We start from the raw sequence: 20,156 nt of genomic DNA on the forward strand, positions 1-20,156 counted from the left end.
TCCAGGAGAAGTGGTAATACAGGTTAATACAGTGAGGAATGCAAACATGCATGGGATAGGCATTTGGGTTACCCTAAATATAAGACAAGGAATAAATAAGGTTTGAGGTTTCTAAAGCAGGAAGAAATGGAAGAGTAGATGGAACGAATGGTTTTTTTTCTACCGGCAAGTTACCTGTTCCGTTCTTGCCTTTTTTTTTTTTTTATCGACTATAACTTCTTGATTGTCATTTGGATGAATGTCCGCATTCAATTTGCATTTGTATAAAGACGCATTGCCAATTAGAGATGATAATTTATTTTCTGTGTACTGCATTTATTTTCTTAATTGGCATTTATAGATGGAAAATGTATCAGTGTTTTCATGGTTTTTGGATGAATTCCCTTGTAATTGTTAAAGGGTTCATTACTATATTCAGATTACCGTACTTAAATCAGTGTCTAATATACAGGATGAGAAATGGCTCTGCATGTGACCTTCTTATTCATTATTAGAAGCCTGACTTGTGACCTTGACAAAAAAAAAGTTATCATATTGATAAAATATGGGTGTAATTGTCAATTAGCACACCTTCTATTACTTGGGCATTATTAAAAACAAGAGCAAATATTTATATGCTCATTAACCTCCGCATAGCCATATTATTGTTTTATTGCTATGTAGCATAGTACAGAGCTGGGGGATATGATGGCGCTATAAAACCAATAAATAACAATAACCTGCAATTATCTGCCACATTGACAGTAAATATAATGACTCTCACCGAGCCTGATACAGCGCAGGGATGCGACATCGCCATCATCGTCTCTATATGACATATATATTCTAGTTTCTGCATAATGTTTTCAGGCAGCTGCATATCAGTAATTCTAGATTTGTAATCTTAGCCTAATCTTCTAGACAAACACCCTAATTCTTCATCATAGTGGCTTGAGATAAACAATAGAATGACTCAGTCTTAATTGCCCAGCCTGACACACTTGCTAATGATGGAGGAATGGCCTTCATTAGCATTCCCATAAAGAATTTGCTCAGTGTTTGCAGGGAAGAAAATCACCCTAAATATCACATGACTGACAGCAATGGCCTCCAGGTCTGCAGAAAAAGGAGGTTTACAAAACAGGATAAAACCAGGTTTTTATCGATGGTAACCTATATTATGATATACATGCTCAAGGAGGAAAATGTTTTTTTTCTTGGGGCATTTCCGTTATGAATGACCTCCCCCGGGTTAGCCCCCCCATATTAAATTTTTTTACAAAAGATCATGGCATTTGTTAGATCTTTGTTAGATCAGGTTTGATCAACTGTTTTTTTCGTTAGATCTACTCTAAAATAGGCAATATTAACAATCTTTTTCAGGGGGGGCTAACCCGTAGCCAGCCCCCCCTCAACAAAAATTTCAACAAAATGTTACTGATTATGATAGCTCTACGTTAGATCAGGTTTGATCAGACAAAATTTTTGTTAGATCTAGTCTAATTACTGAGATATTGCATATTTAATGAGGGGGGGCTGGCCCCCCCTCAACTGAAATTTGGATTTTTTTTAATGGATCTTGGTAGATATTCGTTAGATCAGGTTAGATCAACAGTTTTTTTCGTTAGATCTATCACACAGGAGGCGATATTCACAATCCTATTTTGTGTGCGGGGGATGGGTACACATACGGTCTGGCCCCCCCTCAACTGAAATTTTGATTTTTTTTTAATGGATCTTGGTAGATATTCGTTAGATCAGGTTAGATCAACAGTTTTTTTCGTTAGATCTATCACACAGGAGGCGATATTCACAATCCTATTTTGTGTGCGGGGGATGGGTATACATACGGTCTGGCCCCCCCTCAACTGAAATTTGGATTTTTTTTAATGGATCTTGGTAGATATTCGTTAGATCAGGTTAGATCAACAGTTTTTTTCGTTAGATCTACCACGCAGGAGGCGGTATTCACAATCCTATTTTGTGTGCGGGGGATGGGTACACATACGGTCTGGCCCCCCCTCAACTGAAATTTGGATTTTTTTTAATGGATCTTGGTAGATATTCGTTAGATCAGGTTAGATCAACTGTTTTTTTCGTTAGATCTACCACGCAGGAGGCGGTATTCACAATCCTATTTTGTGTGCGGGGGATGGGTACACATACGGTCTGGCCCCCCCTCAACTGAAATTTTGATTTTTTTTTTAATGGATCTTGGTAGATATTCGTTAGATCAGGTTAGATCAACAGTTTTTTTCGTTAGATCTATCACACAGGAGGCGATATTCACAATCCTATTTTGTGTGCGGGGGATGGGTATACATAGGGGCTGGCCCCCCCTCAACTGAAATTTGGATTTTTTTTAATGGATCTTGGTAGATATTCGTTAGATCAGGTTAGATCAACAGTTTTTTTCGTTAGATCTATCACACAGGAGGCGATATTCACAATCCTATTTTGTGTGCGGGTAATGGGTATACATAGGGGCTGGCCCCCCCTCAACTGAAATTTGGATTTTTTTTAATGGATCTTGGTAGATATTCGTTAGATCAGGTTAGATCAACAGTTTTTTTCGTTAGATCTACCACGCAGGAGGCGGTATTCACAATCCTATTTTGTGTGCGGGGGATGGGTACACATACGGTCTGGCCCCCCCTCAACTGAAATTTGGATTTTTTTTAGTGGATTTTGGTAGATATTCGTTAGATCCGGTTAGATCAACTGTTTTTTTCGTTAGATCTACCACGCAGGAGGCGGTATTCACAATCCTATTTTATGTGCGGGGGGATGGGTATACATACGGGCTGGCCCCCCCTCAACTGAAATTTGGAAAAACAATTATGGATTTTGGTAGATATTCGTTAGATCTGGTTAGATCAACAGTTTGTTTCGGTTGGAGGGACAACCCATATGTATTCCCATCCCCCCGCACACTATATAGGATTGTCAATACCCCCTCTTGTGTGATAGATCTAACAAAAAAAACAGTTGATCTAACCGGATCTAATGAATATCTACCAAAATACATGAAAAAAATTCCAAATTTCAGTTGAGGGGGGGCCAACCCGTATGTATACCCACCCCCCGCACAAAAAATAGGATTGTGAATACCGCCTCCTGCGTGGTAGATCTAACGAAAAAAACTATTGATCTTACCAGATCTAAAGAATATCTACCAAAATCCATTAAACAAATTCCAAATTTCAGTTGAGGGGGGGCCAACCCGTATGTATTGCCATCCCCCGCACACAAAATAGGATTGTGAATACAGCCTACTGGGTGATAGATCTAACGAAACAAACTGTTGATCTAACCTGATCTAACGAATATCTACCAAAATCCATAATTTTTTTTCCAAATTTCAGTTAAGGGGGGGCCAGCCCGTATGTATACCCATCCCCTGCACATAAAATAGGATTGTAATTACCGCCTCCTGTGTGATAGATCTAACGAAAAAAACAGTTGATCTAACCGGATCTAACGAATATCTACCAAAATCCATTAAAAAAAATCCAAATTTCAGTTGGGGGGGCCAACTCGTATGTATACCCATCCCCCGTACACAAAATAGGATTGTGAATACCGCCTCCTGCGTGGTAGATCTAACGAAAAAAACTGTTGATCTAACCGGATCTAACGAATATCTACCAAAATCCATTTAAAAAAATCCAAATTTCAGTTGAGGGGGGGCCAACCCGTATGTATTGCCATCCCCCACAAACAAAATAGGATTGTGAATACCGCCTCCTGCGTGATAGATCTAACGAAAAAAAAACAGTTGATCTAACCTGATCTAACGAATATCTACCAAGATCCATTAAAAAAAATCCAAATTTCAGTTGAGGGGGGGCCAGACCGTATGTGTACCCATCCCCCGCACACAAAATAGGATTGTGAATACCGCCTCCTGCGTGGTAGATCTAACGAAAAAAACTGTTGATCTAACCTGATCTAACGAATATCTACCAAGATCCATTAAAAAAAATCCAAATTTCAGTTGAGGGGGGGCCAGCCCCTATGTATACCCATTACCCGCACACAAAATAGGATTGTGAATATCGCCTCCTGTGTGATAGATCTAACGAAAAAAACTGTTGATCTAACCTGATCTAACGATTATCTACCAAGATCCATTAAAAAAAATCCAAATTTCAGTTGAGGGGGGGCCAGACCGTATGTATACCCATCCCCCGCACACAAAATAGGATTGTGAATATCGCCTCCTGTGTGATAGATCTAACGAAAAAAACAGTTGATCTAACCTGATCTAACGAATATCTACCAAGATCCATTAAAAAAAATCCAAATTTCAGTTGAGGGGGGGCCAGACCGTATGTGTACCCATCCCCCGCACACAAAATAGGATTGTGAATACCGCCTCCTGCGTGGTAGATCTAACGAAAAAAACTGTTGATCTAACCTGATCTAACGAATATCTACCAAGATCCATTAAAAAAAATCCAAATTTCAGTTGAGGGGGGGCCAGACCGTATGTATACCCATCCCCCGCACACAAAATAGGATTGTGAATATCGCCTCCTGTGTGATAGATCTAACGAAAAAAACTGTTGATCTAACCTGATCTAACGAATATCTACCAAGATCCATTAAAAAAAATCCAAATTTCAGTTGAGGGGGGGCCAGACCGTATGTGTACCCATCCCCCGCACACAAAATAGGATTGTGAATACCGCCTCCCGCGTGGTAGATCTAACGAAAAAAACAGTTGATCTAACCTGATCTAACGAATATCTACCAAGATCCATTAAAAAAAATCCAAATTTCAGTTGAGGGGGGGCCAGCCCCCCCTCATTAAATATGCAATATCTCAGTAATTAGACTAGATCTAACAAAAATTTTGTCTGATCAAACCTGATCTAACATAGAGCTATCATAATCAGTAACATTTTGTTGAAATTTTTGTTGAGGGGGGGCTGGCTACGGGTTAGCCCCCCTGAAAAAGATTGTTAATATTGCCTATTTTAGAGTAGATCTAACGAAAAAAACAGTTGATCAAACCTGATCTAACAATGATCTAACAAATGCCATGATCTTTTGTAAAAAAATTTAATATGGGGGGGCTAACCCGGGGGAGGTTTATGAATGTGGGTTCTAGTGTAACGACTGCAGGACCGGCAACCTCTGAAGTATATACAGCATGTGTCTGGCAAGCAGTGGAGAAGCGGAAGAATACGTCCATCGCCCCATCTAAGAGACTAGAGATAAGTTATTGTATTTGACTGCTCCTGGGTAACCTGCAATAATCTGCTCCAAAGACAGATAGACGATAAGGCGCAAACTCATTACAGATGCTGTCAAAAACTGGAACGAAAGCCTGAATCCAGCGAGTTCACTGAACCCGTTTTGTTCTCGAAATCTGTTTTTGTTTTCAAGCAATTGCGTTATAAACAGAACGTTCCTCCTTGGAAATTCAACATCTCGTGCACCAGCTGCTGTGACTACAAATCCCATGATGCTCAGCTGGTTCCATACACACCATGGAAGATGAGATCTCTACAGCGCTTGTGAATGAATTACTGGCTAATCACCATGGGATTTATACTCGCTGGAGTGTCGAGGGAATTTAATGCGAGTAAAACCAGCTTTGGTGGACTACTACTAAGGAGCGGTTTGTTTGCTACCCGGCACAAATATTTTTCTGCTACCCACAAAGCCCAACACAATTTCCTGAAACAGCAAATGATAGATGCCTCTGAAGAACTGCATTGATTAAACACGTGTTCATTTAACATTCCTAGACATCTGTGTCATTGACAGGGGGCCACAAAGCTATTGTCCTTGGATAACAGCAGGATGATCACGTCAGGCAGCCAGATTAATGGATAAGTTATGGCATCCAAATCACTTTTAATGTCTTCACCAAAGGCTCATGTACATGACGGTGTCCGTTTGGGAACGGTATCCTTTGGAGCTGTGGCTTGGTAGCGTTAGGGCTCCGGGGCCTGTGAGTCTGAGGCGCTCCTGCTTTACAGCGCTGTGTTAAAGAGCATTAAATACAGCGCTGGATGCAACTCTTAAGAAAATTGGCTTTAATTTTGTTCCAGTAAACGTCCCTTTATCTGCAGACCTGTAGGGCGCCATTGAAATATGTCGTTTGATGGGCGACGTTCCCTGCTAAAACACCACGGTGAGAGTATTCTTTCTGGTGATGCTAATGATGTTCTGTTTCGCTAAAAATGCTTTCCGCTCAGAGTCCCTCTGGGTGATTAAGACCGTGACATTCTGTTGTTTACTACAAAGCAGTTATGTGTTGATTCGCAGTTATGTGTTGATTCTGCGTTTCCATGTGAATCTGGAGGGATTATAGGCCAGTAAAACTTTCAAAAGCCTTGGCCTACAAGACACCGCACTTCATCTAAACACCCAAAAAGCATTTCCGCGATTGATTCCTCGGCGACACCGTGGCAGGAACGGTGTATGGCGGGGCCCTTTGTTATGCTGAACGTTTTCATGTTCCTCTATATACCATTTTGAGAATCTTATCGGAGCTGCCGTTCCCGAAACCCCGTGTTTTTACGAGCGGAGCGACATGTTTCCTGAATTTCAATGAAGGAGGCAGCTTTCCAATTAAGCTGCATGTGGAGATTTATTACTCTTAGGGTTTACTCATTTGCAATTTACAATTCAGCGCAGCATATTGTATTTGTTTGCCGAGCAGAAAACATACAATTGAGTTTCAGAGTGACATTCTTATTATACGCGCGCGGTAACGGCACCTCTGCAAGCAAGTCTCCAGTCTTATCGCTCCATTATCAGAGTGTTATTAGTGCTGCCGATGCTGTGCCGGAGCGGGGAGAGGTTACTCGTACTATACCTTCAGTAATCCCAACTGTGCAAATAAAAAATAAATTAAAAATGTGATTACATTTATTTTATTTTCACAGGGACTTTGCTTATGTTGCAAGAGACAAAGAAACAAGAATTTTAAAATGTCACGTGTTCAGATGTGACACGCCAGCGAAAGCGATTGCCACTAGTCTCCACGAAATCTGTTCTAAGGTGAGAATAGAAAAAAGGACACCAGTGACAAGAAAGAAGGGAAGTATATTGGTCACTGTTCTTTTCTCCATTTATACCTTTTTCAGACTGTCCTTCATCACTTTGTTTTTGCACATACTAAGGTGAGAATATGCAGAGGAGGGGTTGAATTGTAGAGAGGCTACTCAGTAAGTAGGGTCGGGAAGGATTATTTCACAAGATCTTCCTTTTCAAGATAGCACTGCTTATACACTAATCCATTAAAAGTAATGTGTTATTTAAAGGGACACTCCAGCCACTTTAATGCAGACGATGGCTCCGTGGTCCCTTTCACATCCCTTATGTATTAACCCTTTGCCCGTCCCCTGCTACTTTCCATGCCTGAGATGTGTTCACATCTGCCTGCACATGAACTCACCTCCAGGACTGTCTGTGGGGACACGCAACTAACTAAGATTAAAGTTAACAACAAAAATGTTCCGTTCTACACAGATTATGGCAGAAAGGAAAAACGCCAAAGCCTCTGCTTGCAGCTCATCGCAGGAGCGGCCACACACGAGCCTGGATGTGCCATTGCAAGGTACGTGAGGAAGGAGAGAGGCTCTCATACCAGCAACAATTAAACACTCTTTATGGGAATGTGATACCATTCGTTGGGAAACATTACATTGAAATTCACCTGAAGAAGAGACACCTGAGATCATGGAAGCTATGTTGGGCCAGTAAAAATGCGATGTGGCTATACCCATTTTCCAAATCATAAAATGCCTCTGCAGAAGGTATCATCCCGAGGACCTTAACCACAAGTGCTCCGAGGGGTGTTCAAATCACCAGAGCACTAATCTATTATAAATGTCTTTATCATTCCTTGCGTTTTCCTAGAAAGATTGAATTCTTACTGATCTATTGATCCATATGGGGATATTAACAGATCAACCTGCGGTTAAACACAGAAGCCACACAAGCTGCTGAGCTAAGATTTAGAAGACAACAATGTGTTCTGTGGAATGAGCGTTAGTCGATGTGCCGGGTTACTGTTAATGGTCTGTTATCTCTCCTCATATACAGTAGAATTCCCAACACCAAAGACAGAACTTGTGCAGAAGTTCCATGTCCTGTATCTGGGTATGTTGGAAGTCTCCAGGCCTGTAGGTGAGTTACCCATCTGTGGTATCTTTGCATATACTGCTGTCTAGGTACTCTTTCACCAACCCCCCCACGAGTACCGCTATAACGTTTTCTCATTACCTGTGCCCTGAACAGTATTATGGTTACTTTTAATGAGGTGTGCCTAAATAATCCTGAAAGCTGCAGGCACCCCTTTCTTCTCTTCTGTTGAAGGTATGGATATTGTAAATGAAGCCATCGAAACGCTTATGAACCCCTCGGACAAAGAAGACTGGACACCAGTAATTCTGAATGTGGCTGATGCGACTGTCACAGTCATCAAAGAAAAGGTAAGAAATTGCAAGTAAATGGTGAATATGTATAATTTACACACAGCCGGCAAGTTTGCTTTTAGTGGCAGTACAGGACACACTGGGACACACAGTGACTTCATGTTTGGTGGATGGTTTAGTGCACCGTCTCTTCACTCATTTCACGCACGGTATTTCATACTCTTTGTATCGATACCCTGAAAAAGCGCCTGACCAAAATCACTCACATCTCTATCAACCAGTCGGTGTCAATAGATAAAGTCAATCTGCGGTCCGGTTATGGTGCCCTGTTTTCTAGGATGAAGAAGTCCTGGTGGAGTGCAGGGTTCGCTTCCTGTCCTTCATGGGAGTCGGGAAGGATGTGCACACGTTCGCTTTCATTATGGACACCGGGAATCAGCATTTTGAGACTCATGTTTTCTGGTGTGAGCCCAATGCAGGGAATGTCTCAGAAGCTGTTCAGGCTGCTTGCATGGTAAGACGGCTTTTTGTGTTATTACGCTACGTGTGAGCCACCTATAGATGAGGCTTCAGTCGGTTCTGTTTTTGATCATGGTGGAATGCAGTCTGGCCGCTGGCGTGTAATATCTGTAATACCTGATACCTGTCCAGGTTAAAAGCTAAAGGGGTCTCTTCCAATTAGCATTTGTTGATATGCAGAGGAGTTATAATAATTAAAGGTGCTGTTCCACTTGAGATTTTTAGCATGTTATGGTTTAATTGGTTAATTTTCAATCTAGAGATTTGTAGTATTTGAAACTAGTAATAAACAAATTAAAAACTTAGAAGGAATCCTAAACACCTTGTGCTTGCCTGCGGTAGAAATATAACATGAAAAAAACGTTTCTGCTCACAACACAAACATGTTGAAAAGTAATAAAAATGTCGTGTTTCTAAGAGAGTGCTTCCGCCTTCCTAAACCCGTAAAAACAACTACATCGGTACAGTTGCCTGGCTTAGTGTGCTGAGAGGTGTATTTCTCTGCAGTCCTTTCTCTCCATTATTTTTTTTCTACCTTTAGTGTTAGGAATGACTTGTTCACAGACCCTGGGGCTGCGTGAAATTTCTGCGTCCCAAACACCGCTTTATGTTTCTCACTGCGATAAGCTTTCTGAAAGCTCCTAGTTGCATTATTCAAACTCCTCTCCCAAGGAAATAAATGTCATGTGATTGTAACAATACTCATATTGTGGGTTTTTTTTTCCAACAAGCCTTATGTTTTAGGCTCATGTTTGACTAATCGTTAGCACGAATCTGTGTTTTCTTGCAGTTACGGTATCAGAAGTGCTTGGTCGCCAGGCCTCCTTCCCAGAAGCCGCAACCACCTCCTCCTCCTGCAGACTCCGTGACCCGGAGAGTCACGACCAGCGTAAAACGCGGGGTTTTGTCCCTTATTGACACTTTGAAACAGAAACGCCCCGTCGCTGACATGCCATAGTAGGGGTTAAAAAAATCTAGATCCTTAAACACATCGTTTGGACATCTTTACTGAAACAAAAGATTATATCGCAGCTCAGCCTTCCATTAAACGGCTGCTTCCTCTTCAGACAATTTAACTTTATCCAATGTGTGACAAGCATGTTCCTGTTCTACGACATCATGGCGTACTACAAAAGAAAGCATGAATATAGATATATCTACTCATCGGTTTTTTAATGTTCTTTCTCCTGCCGCCTGTCAGTGGTTCTCATTACATGCATTGGATGTTCCGAGTTGTAAATAAGATGAGGGGATTGTGACAAGATGACATTTTCTGCACTGCAGATGCTGAATGCTATGGAGCCCATCAATGTAAAGGATTAATAAGTGTCCCATAGCTCACTGGCTTAAAGAAGTGTAAACAGAACCATCCGGGTTTATGATCATAAAAAAGGCTATTTTGGATAACCATAACAGCTTGTGTCATTATAGCTGCTTTCTGGATTCCATATTACCCGAGATACCGTGTCTTTGTAATTTGCCTGTAAAAGGGGTTTCCTGAGGATGGAGGATAATTGGGTCCCACACGTGCGTATAGCGCCGGGTGCGTTTCACATAAGACATTTTGCAGACACTCGTAGAATATTACTTGAATTTTCTGTTTAGTGGTCCTCAAATAGCATGAGAAGCCATCGACAGGCCACAATGGGTTAATACCTGCAATCCTGTTAGAGCAGATCAAAGCTTGAGTTCCGCTACGAACCACAGCCTGTCTCACTTTTTCTATAATGAATACCTATTTTATCACAACCAGAACATGGGGTGTTGTGACTTGTGATAAATATTTATCCCATCAGAAGGGCACATTGGTAGTAGGAGCAGGTCCAAGGGCCACACCTGGTCTGGATTGAGTTATTTATGTATGTGAAAAAATATTTTATATTATCTACAAATCTGCTTTTTGTAATGCTCTTATCTCATGGGCCTGTGGAAGGCGTGAATGGAAGTCCTCATGCTAAGGAAAGGACTTTGTACACTGAAAAATCGCAGACAGAGACTGATGTTTTATTCTGATTTCAGGGTATAAATAAAAAAGGACATGCAGGATAATAACGTCACCGGACACCCACAGCGTCCACGTTCGTTATAAGCTACAACCATATTTATGAAAGGAAACCCGGGGCAGATGAGATGGAATTTCTGATCAATGTGTCCTAAATTTGCTTTTCACTGTATGCTGAATGTGCAAGTGCTGGTCTGCTCTCTGCTATAGTCATTTTGGGGGAGATATGTTTGTATCGCTAATTTGTTTGCTTGCTTGTTTCGTTATACAAACACACAGGTGCAAGCGATTGGTGGCTGGGCGCTAACAGTCTTTGGTGATTCGGGTAAAACGCAACTAACTAAGATTCTGCCACATGGTGGATAAACCCAACCTTATAACAAAGCACAAAGTGACAGATTTATGTAACCTTCCCGTAAGAAAGAAATCCTCGCGGCACAAAGGAACATGGTTTTACACACTAACACCAAGAGGTGTCCTTCCAAGCCTACAATCTATACTTCTCAAAGAAAATGAGGCTCTAATTATGTTCACAGATGACTTCATATTAACTCGTCAGCATAACTAGTAGTCTGTAGCTGAATTCTGTAATTTAATTAATCATTCGTTTTATAAAGAAGACTGTTTAGTAGATATTCTCTGCGAGAGTCCAAGCTCTAGAGTTATCATCTGCAAGTTTTTAACCCATTATTTTAGTTTTGCACACAGTCTGCCTTCACTAGCAGTGTTCATTCGAGGTGAAAAATACTCAGCTCCAGAAAAGCCAGATTCCTGCTCTAGGTCTGTAGGGCCGTAAGTGATTTAAAGATCCCCCTTCTAATATAAGTGATGGGAATGAACACAGTATTTATAGCGATATAACTTCTTGAGAGATCTAGGTCTTATTGTGACGGTGCTAAAACCATTCGGGGACCTTAGCTGCTGCTTCATTTGCTTTTACTTTAGAGTCGCCTCTGCTTCTTGGGCACTCAGATTTAATAATACCTTGGATTTTAAATAAACAAATGATCCCAAATCTGACTACAGAATAGATCCGTTTTGAAAATCAGGAAGGAAAGTACACAGTCATGTAAAAAAAAAAGCCTGTTTCTGCCATAGTGTTAATGATTCTTGGCTGATGTATTATGTATTCGTTGTTACAGGATTGGAACTTCAGAATCCATAAGCCTAGAACTGATGGGCAAGTAGAGCTTCTTAGCCGCAGTGATACATATAATATAAACAAGGCTCAGAAGTCTTAACGCATAACATCATAATGCCTTCTTTTTATTTTTAAAGTGCTGTGCCTTAGTACAATCTCAGTTATAGGTGTAGAAATCTGGCCTCTGGCTACATTTTGCATGGTACTTTCAGCGCTGGTTAAATTCTGCTATAAGCGGCTGGCTAAATGCTGGTTATGTATCTCCAGCAACACATCAGCCCCGAAACCATATATCAAGATTGAATTCATGTTATATTTATATAGCACCATCATATTCTGCAGCACCCTACATCACGCTCTAACTCTAGTCCCCTTTACCAAGCTTGGAAATGTATTTTCCTGGAAAAACGGTTGTCTTGATTACTCGGGAGACATTACTGCCAAAAGTCAGATACATATGAAGTGTTCTGACTCGTAAGGATACGAGTAGAAGGTGTCGCGAGTAGAACTCCACATGCCACGTTTATTCTCCAAGCTTTTATATGGATTACATTGTGTGCACTTATTTTCTGTTATATATGCCATACCTTTTCTGTCTGAGCAGAGAATTTGTAAATCCCCACAGCAGATACCGCTGCTGCTAGGCGATCACCTACAGTGTCAGAAACAGCACATGGGACCTTCCCAAAAATAAACCCTATGAATCCCTACACAGTGCTCTGGGGAACAACCAGGGTTAAAGAGGCTGGAAACCACTATAAGCATCTCAAGACAGCACACTTATAATACCTGCAGCTCTGCTAATAGGATGGGTATCCTTACACACAGGTAATCAATGAAGAATGACTGCATCTTATATTTTCCTTTAATGTATGCTTTTTATTTGCACATTGGGAGATCCAGTAATTGTAAAGCATATAACCTTCCTATAAGTCTGCTTATAAAATAAGAATCAACATTATTTCCATCCACTCATCCAAAATAAATGTTTAGTGGGAACATGTGGGACTCGGAAAACTGTGAGGACAATGGGAAAATATGTATACTACCAGGGCCGGCCCAAGGCAAAATGCTGCCTGGGGCAAATTTTAAAATGCCGCCCCCCCCCTTTATCTACCCTTCCTCTCCCTCCGTCCCTCCCCATTATCTACCCTTCCTCTCCCTCCGTCCCCCCCCCCTTGTACTTACCTTCAGCAGTCCTGCGGCGAGTCTCCCTGTTCGGTCTCGGTGCCGGCTTGTAATGCTGAGCACCGGAAATCTTCCGGCACTCAGCATTACAAGCCGGCACCGAGACCGAACAGGGAGACTCGCCGCAGAGGAGAGAGCGAGGGGCGCCGAGCGGGTACTGACAGCTTGGTAAGCGAAAACCACTCGGCGCCCCTTTCTCTCTTTCGCTTTTTAAAAAAAAAAAAAAAAGGGCTTGGGGCGGCAAAGTGCCGCCCCTTCAAAAGTGCCGCCTGGAGCGGTTGCCCCACTTGGCTCCATTGTCGGGCCGGCCCTGTATACTACTATAGTGTTACTTGTGGCCAAATGATAACACCTTGTGTTTCTTGTATAAGGCAAGCATCACCGGACTGTACTCACGTGAAAGTGGAGTATTGAGTTGGATGACACCTCATGGAATGCCAGGAAAACAGTGATCTATGGGAAAATGGAAATCCTTTGCAGATATTTTGTTTTAAAAATAGCTTTGCATATTTTAACTTAAAAATTATTTTGTAAAATCGATTGTAATTAAAAAGTCACTTTTTTTACTGCCAAAAAGTATGTATGTGGTGTGTATGTGTGACTAAATGCCAATGTGTTAGTAAGAGTTCATTTATCTATGCATTATTAGTATACTGTGGCTCTATAAACAGCCATATTCACTATGCCTTTGTACGTCTTGTTTCTTTTTCTTTGGCTCATGTGTCAAATATCTGCTTCCAAATAGATATATAATTTATATTTTTTTAAATGGGTAGCTGGTTAGTGTGGATTCAGTTAATTGTGAGAAATGTATCACTTGTTTTTCTTATGTATAAAACAGTAAACTGTAATATATTTGTAATTTGCTGTGCATGGTTCCCTTGTCTAAAAAAAAAGGCTTGAGATCTCAGCTTATGTCTGAGAAGAAATAAGAGCAAGAACTGCTAAATGAGCTGGCTTCTTATTAAGGGTGGGCTAATAACATGCACCCAGTGGGGGTATTCCCACCAGCTGGCCCAGTACATGGTGTATGTGGAAGACAACGCGTGAAGGCGTACTATTCACATCCAAAACACCTTAAGGGGTAGGAAAACAAAAACACAAAAAGAAACAACAGAAATGATTCAGTAAAAAAAAGTAAATTCTTGCTCGAGACCCTGGTGGCTGTGTGTGGAATTGCAGGTAAACCTAAGCAAGCGTCTGGCAATGGCCTGAAATGTTTTACTTACCAGCCCTCCCCTAATGCTAATTATAGCGCCGTTTGCGAAGTGATCCTCTGTCAATTGATTGTAGTCATCGTTAATGCACTTGTGGAAATATTGACGTATGCCAATACAGACACTAGATACAGATTAAAGGGCTGTCAGAACACAATCTGTACACGTTTACTAGCTGTCCGGGGTGGCACACTGGGGCATGTAAGGTCACACTTATTAGATTATAATATCTTATTAAAAAAGCAGTCATCTCAAAAAAGGATAACCAGCTTTCTTTCTTAACTGGCCTTAAAGCATGTCTTTTATATTTATTGGACTGCAGGCATGTTTCTATTTGGTGGCTTTTAGGCATTGAAGTTTGTGGAGGGGAAGCGCCTGCTCGCTCCTCTCTGGGTAAATATGGGTATTTTACATTTGTTTAAAAATGTATAGTTTTATATAGTGGAGGAGGATGATCCACTTAAATCCTGTTGCACTGAATATTTTGCAAGTTCAGGCACTTCAGAAGTCATGACTTCCATCGTGACTGCAGCTCACATCACATTGTGCAGGTTGCTGAATGGAGCAGTGTGTCTCTTTAGGAGCATTTGCGCCCCCATGTTGGAGACAATCGTCTAAGCTTTATATTGTCTATGTCTCGCCAGGCCGCTAACCTCACATGGGCTGTACTAGGTAATGAGCACTAAAAAGTGGCTCAAAGCATTGCTGAGATGAGTCCCAGTTGACTTTGCAGTGTTGAGCTGATGGCGCAGCTGTCACTTTTCACTGAACTCAGAAGGTCCTCACATCCATGAATGCTATCGGTCAGCGGACGAGGCTTTTGCTGGACTCATCATATTAGCAGTCACCTGTTGTGAGAATATGACTTGGCATAAGATCAGCCCCGGGAGACTGCTAAACGGGCAGAGAAGTCCATGGCACAATCACAGCTCCCCAGCATGGCCACCATCAGTTTAGCCCATGGTCCATTAAATTCCAGATTAACAACATCTGCAAGGCTGCTCTACACAATATAAAACTGTTTATATTCAGTGTCACGATTCACCTAATATTACAATATAATTTCCAGCACTCTTTATATATAATATTGCCCTTCAAGGTCATTTTTGGAAAAAAAATATTTTGCAGTGCCATTTTGCAACCTTTTAACTACTTGATAAAGGTTTGCATGTTATAATTGAGGAAGGAGCTTTGCATAAAAAATGTATCTTTACAAAATGTTTTATTTCCTACAACTATTAGTAATGCTGACATTTTAAATGCAGCCCACTTGGGAAATTCACTAGCGACCTGCAATGAAATGTCCCGGCGTACGGAAAACAGGGTGCCCAGGTCCTGATAATGGGGCAACACCAAACCTCATATATCCCCGGATGCCTCTCACAATTTCCTCCCTCATCCCCAAATAGCTTCATGGAGGAGTGACAACTGACAACCACTCGAAGTTTTAGTGGACCGCAGAGGATTTGAGAGTTCCAGGGGAATGCTGCTGTCTTCTGACCAGGTGTAAGTGGGAGTCTGCTGCAATTCCCGACATCACCAGCAGGTGGAGTTGTGTGCAATAAGGATAAGGTCAGGGTGGTAAAAATAAAAATAAACCTGTGGGTAGAATTAACTGACATAAAAAGGCAAAGTTCCTATGGGCTCAGCCAGGTCTACCCAAGACTTAATGCCGCCTGGGGCGAAGTTTAAAATGCCGCCCCCCCCTGCCCACGCCGGGGGCGGCATTTTAAACTTCGCCGACGCCATTATCTACCCTCCCTCCCTATTATCTACCCCCCCTTTGTACTTACCTTTAAACAGTCCTGCGGCGAGTCTCCCTGCTCTGCCACGGTGCCGGCTTGTAATGCTGAGCGCCGGAAATTGACGTCACTTCCGGCGCTCAGCATTACAAGCCGGCACCGAGACCGGGCTAGAGGGCTCGCAGAGGAGAGAGAGGGATGCCGAGCGGGTACGCGAAAACCACTCGGCACCCCTCTCTCTGCTCCGCTTTTAAAAAAAAAAAAAGCGCTTGCCGGCTCCATTGTAGGGCCGGCCCTGGGCTCAGGAGTTCTGCAGAGTTTCTTGGTTTGTCCCAGTCAAGTGCATGGAGCCCTCGTATCGTGTTAGTCAGTACAAGTCTGCATTGGACAGACCAGACTGGGTTTCCTGGTCATCCTATGCACCCCCCCTCCACACACACACAGAGTGACTTAGACATAAGAGGGGACTAGGAAGCTGAAAAAGGAGCTTCAACCTTGCAAACTTAGTATCTGATATCACCATAAAGCAGATGTTTCAAACTCCGGGCCTCTTATGCCATGAAAAGCAGGCTATCATTTATTTGGGGATATTCCAGAAGGAGGCCTTGGGGCCGTACACTTCTACTTAGATTCCTGGTGGACAAGCCAAATGGCACATGATTTATTTGAATCCTCTGCAAAAAAAGTCACACCTTACCACTAAGACCTCTAATATCATCACTAATAAAACTATTAAAAAGTACAGGTCCCAATACCGATCCCTGAAGTACCCCACTAGTAACAAGACTTCCCTCTGAATATACTCCATTAACTACAACCTTCTATCTCCTGTCACTCAACCATTCTGTTATCTCTTCAACTATTCTGGCATCCAAACCCAAACACTGCAGTTTATGTCTAGAGAGGGCCAAGCCTTACCGAAACGCAAATATTAACAGCTCTTCTCTGCTCTATTATTTTAGTTGCCCAGTGAAAGAAATAAATGAAATTAGTTTGACTGGATCTCTATGTAGGAAACCTCTTTCTAATCAAACCATTTGCATCTAAACATAGCTTTTCTCCGAGCCACAGTTATTGTAAGAAGGCAGAGCGTTCTGTACGTGTGCAGCTCTCACACTTAGCGTTCCGGAAGCCCCGATATGTTTTATCTTTTTGATTTTTCTTTTCTTTGAATATACAGTAGCCGCACAGCCTTTGTTGTTAGACAGATAGTCTGTTGTATTTAGTTTGGTGCTGTGTATATATTAACGCTGCAAATGTATTTCTTTCTTCTGTTTTAATTAGAAGACTTTGTGTTTCAGTTCATTTGCCACATAATAGGCTTGTCTGCCTTATTTAAATATGTTTTTAATCTGTATAAAAGTGTTTTTGAAAGATCAGCAGCAGGACACATTTTTACTGGCAGTAATTATATCACTTGCTTCTCCCAGACATAAACCATAAGTAAGTTGTATTTCCCCATAAAGTTGTGCATTAAGCTAATATTTCCCAATGAGAAGAACATTCCTAATAATCATGAGGAGTGAGGCAGAGGTGCCCCCGCGCTCCAACGGGAAACAACCGTATCAGTGACACCAGGGCACGGCTCCCACTATTCAGCCCACGGGCCGGCTCCGCCAGACAATCCAGCATAAAGCAGCCCAAAACACTTCGGGTAGAAGCCGTGTTCAATGTGCACCATCCAGTCCTGCATTAAACAGATTTACAAAAGGGGTATACATACTCATACAAGGAGCACAGAAAGGATCCAGTCAGCATGCACTTGCCACCTAAACTCCTTCTTACTTTACATTCTGGCGGTTATATGTGGCATTGCAAATCAGATAGGGGTCTAGTCTTCCTAGTCTGTTTTGGCAGCATAAATGCCTTTACAGGTTTGAGCCTCATCTAAGGGAAGATGAAGTGACATTTAATATATTAAAGGCAGACTAGACTAAAGTTTGAAACTTCAGTTCTATGTGACAGAAAGTTTATGGCAATTTAAGCCATCATATACATTTTAATGTCCCATATTCAGAACCCCCCCATATGTATTTGCCCCTGTCCCTGCCCCAGCTATTTTATGTGCAGTAGATGTGCTCAGTCAAATAAATCTCCAGGCATGTGATAAATGCACCACTGGTCAGCTAGAGCACTGGCCCGGCAAACACCGCAGTCTATGGAGACCCCCATATGCATATGTATGGAAAGTCCTCCTATAGCTTTCAATAACAGCACTTTACTGCCACTCATCGGGTTTAGGTGGCTCCCTGGGTAACTGGGGCGTCCTTTTAAAAGTAATCAAATCTTTATGGCAACCTATGTTATTTTTCTACTGCAGTCACTACCTTATATAATAGTTATAAATATCAGGATATGCAACGACAGAAAGAGTTTAAAGTTACTGAAATAAAGACTCTGATACTGACGTATAGGATTAGAGAATGCAGTAGTCTGGATTACATGTTATTGTGGGATATTTGGCTCTATGTATTACAAGATTAATCTTCGACAGGCTGAATGCAGATAAATCCCCAAGTAAGAATCCATATTTTATGTATTAGCTGCTGTATATGCTTTCATAAATTCTAACATTATCAGTGCGATGATGTCTGCGAAGGATAAGCAAAAATATAAATATGACGTGGATGATTAGGCTGAGCATCTTTAGTGATATTGTGCTGGCTGTCTACAAGCCTGAGGAAAGGAACTAATGAGACCGATAAATTATACCAGCTGCAAATAGTGTATGAAGAATACAAACCAACTATGCCTCGCTTCTTTTTTTAATTTGATGCAAAAGAAATCATTGTATTTTAAATAAAAAAGGTTAAAACATACAAAATCATTTCCTCCAGAATTCTGGCATGATTATTCCAACTAAACTTCAGTCTAACCTCTGATGCAAAGGTTGCTTCCTTGGTTAATAGAAAAGGATGTAAGAATGAAGCTAAATCATTTACTTGCCACATAGGGAATGATTACACTCAGGGGCAGACTGGCCTAGGGGCAAACTCTGAAAACATGGTGTATCCTAATTGGGCTCACGCACTCATGGCGGAGGGAACTTAGTGGAATCACACAAGCAACATGGTAGTAGCAAGGGAGATTTCTTCCTCTTTTTCCTTCTTCTCCGTTAATAAAAATATATTTAAATAGATCATAATATAATGTTTGCAGGCAGCTGCATATCAGCCATTTGTCTGTGTTCTAGCTCTGTTGTCTGTAGCACAATCCACTAGAACTCCCTGACTCGTTATTGGATTGATTGTGGTAAAAAACCCTAATCACTTATATAGGCACTCTGACTAAAGTGTATGGAGGAGCTGATCTATTTAGCATAACCATAAAGAATCAAGTCAGTGTGGAGTAGGAGTAGGGAAATCCCTCTAAAATATCACCAAAGACAAACAATGGCAGCCTCCAGGTCTGCAGATAAAGAAAAATGAGATAAAACCAGTTTTTGTCAATGCTAACTTACATTACTATATAGAGCTCTGTATTTTTTAAATTTTTTTTTTAGAAGGAAATCATTTTTCCATTTCTCTTTAGTACCCCTACTAACCTTGCTCATGTGTGGATGTTCCTTAGTAGTATAACTAGTATAAGTAGTAGAAAATACAGGAGAGAGGTTTATTTCAGAGGATAAATTATCAAATGAGAGGTCAAAGTCTACAACTAGAGGGTCAGAGGCTTAGATGCAAAACAAATCATTTTTAGTAAGTGGTAGATAGTTGGAACAGCCTCCCAGCAAAAGTGGTAAATGCTAGTTAGGGATTGTAAACATGGATTGGATAAGTATATGGCTATTCTGAACCAAAGACTGATTAGAACAAAAATGTTTGCAAAAGTCCGGCTCTTGTGTATGAATAGTTTGGAAAATATGTATAATAATATTCTGATCTAGATAACAAAATCCTACATATATACATACTGGAAACACCAAATGGCTTGTTTTTCCTGTGTTTATTAGAAAAATGAAGAGATTAC

At 41.3% G+C, this 20,156-nt stretch overlaps 1 protein-coding gene across 3 annotated transcripts in view; it reads left to right on the top strand.

The window, feature by feature from the left end:
• LOC149283274 (amyloid beta precursor protein binding family B member 2-like) overlaps window positions 1-9,855 on the top strand; it is a 99,034-nt gene extending 89,179 nt beyond the window's left edge. For all 3 annotated transcript variants that reach the window (XM_089497769.1, XM_089497771.1, XM_089497770.1), the window contains 6 exons: window positions 6,885-6,999; window positions 7,471-7,558; window positions 8,047-8,130; window positions 8,320-8,435; window positions 8,716-8,892; window positions 9,688-9,855. In XM_089497769.1, coding sequence (XP_089353895.1) covers window positions 6,885-6,999; window positions 7,471-7,558; window positions 8,047-8,130; window positions 8,320-8,435; window positions 8,716-8,892; window positions 9,688-9,855 — 748 coding nt within the window. The remainder of the gene's footprint in view (window positions 1-6,884; window positions 7,000-7,470; window positions 7,559-8,046; window positions 8,131-8,319; window positions 8,436-8,715; window positions 8,893-9,687) is intronic.
• The last annotated feature ends 10,301 nt before the right edge of the window (window positions 9,856-20,156 follow it).

This window comes from Sceloporus occidentalis, unplaced genomic scaffold (genome assembly GCF_023333645.1).
Source record: "Sceloporus occidentalis isolate IW3139 unplaced genomic scaffold, rSceOcc1.0.p SCAF_107, whole genome shotgun sequence".
Taxonomy (NCBI): Eukaryota; Metazoa; Chordata; class Lepidosauria; order Squamata; family Phrynosomatidae; genus Sceloporus; species Sceloporus occidentalis.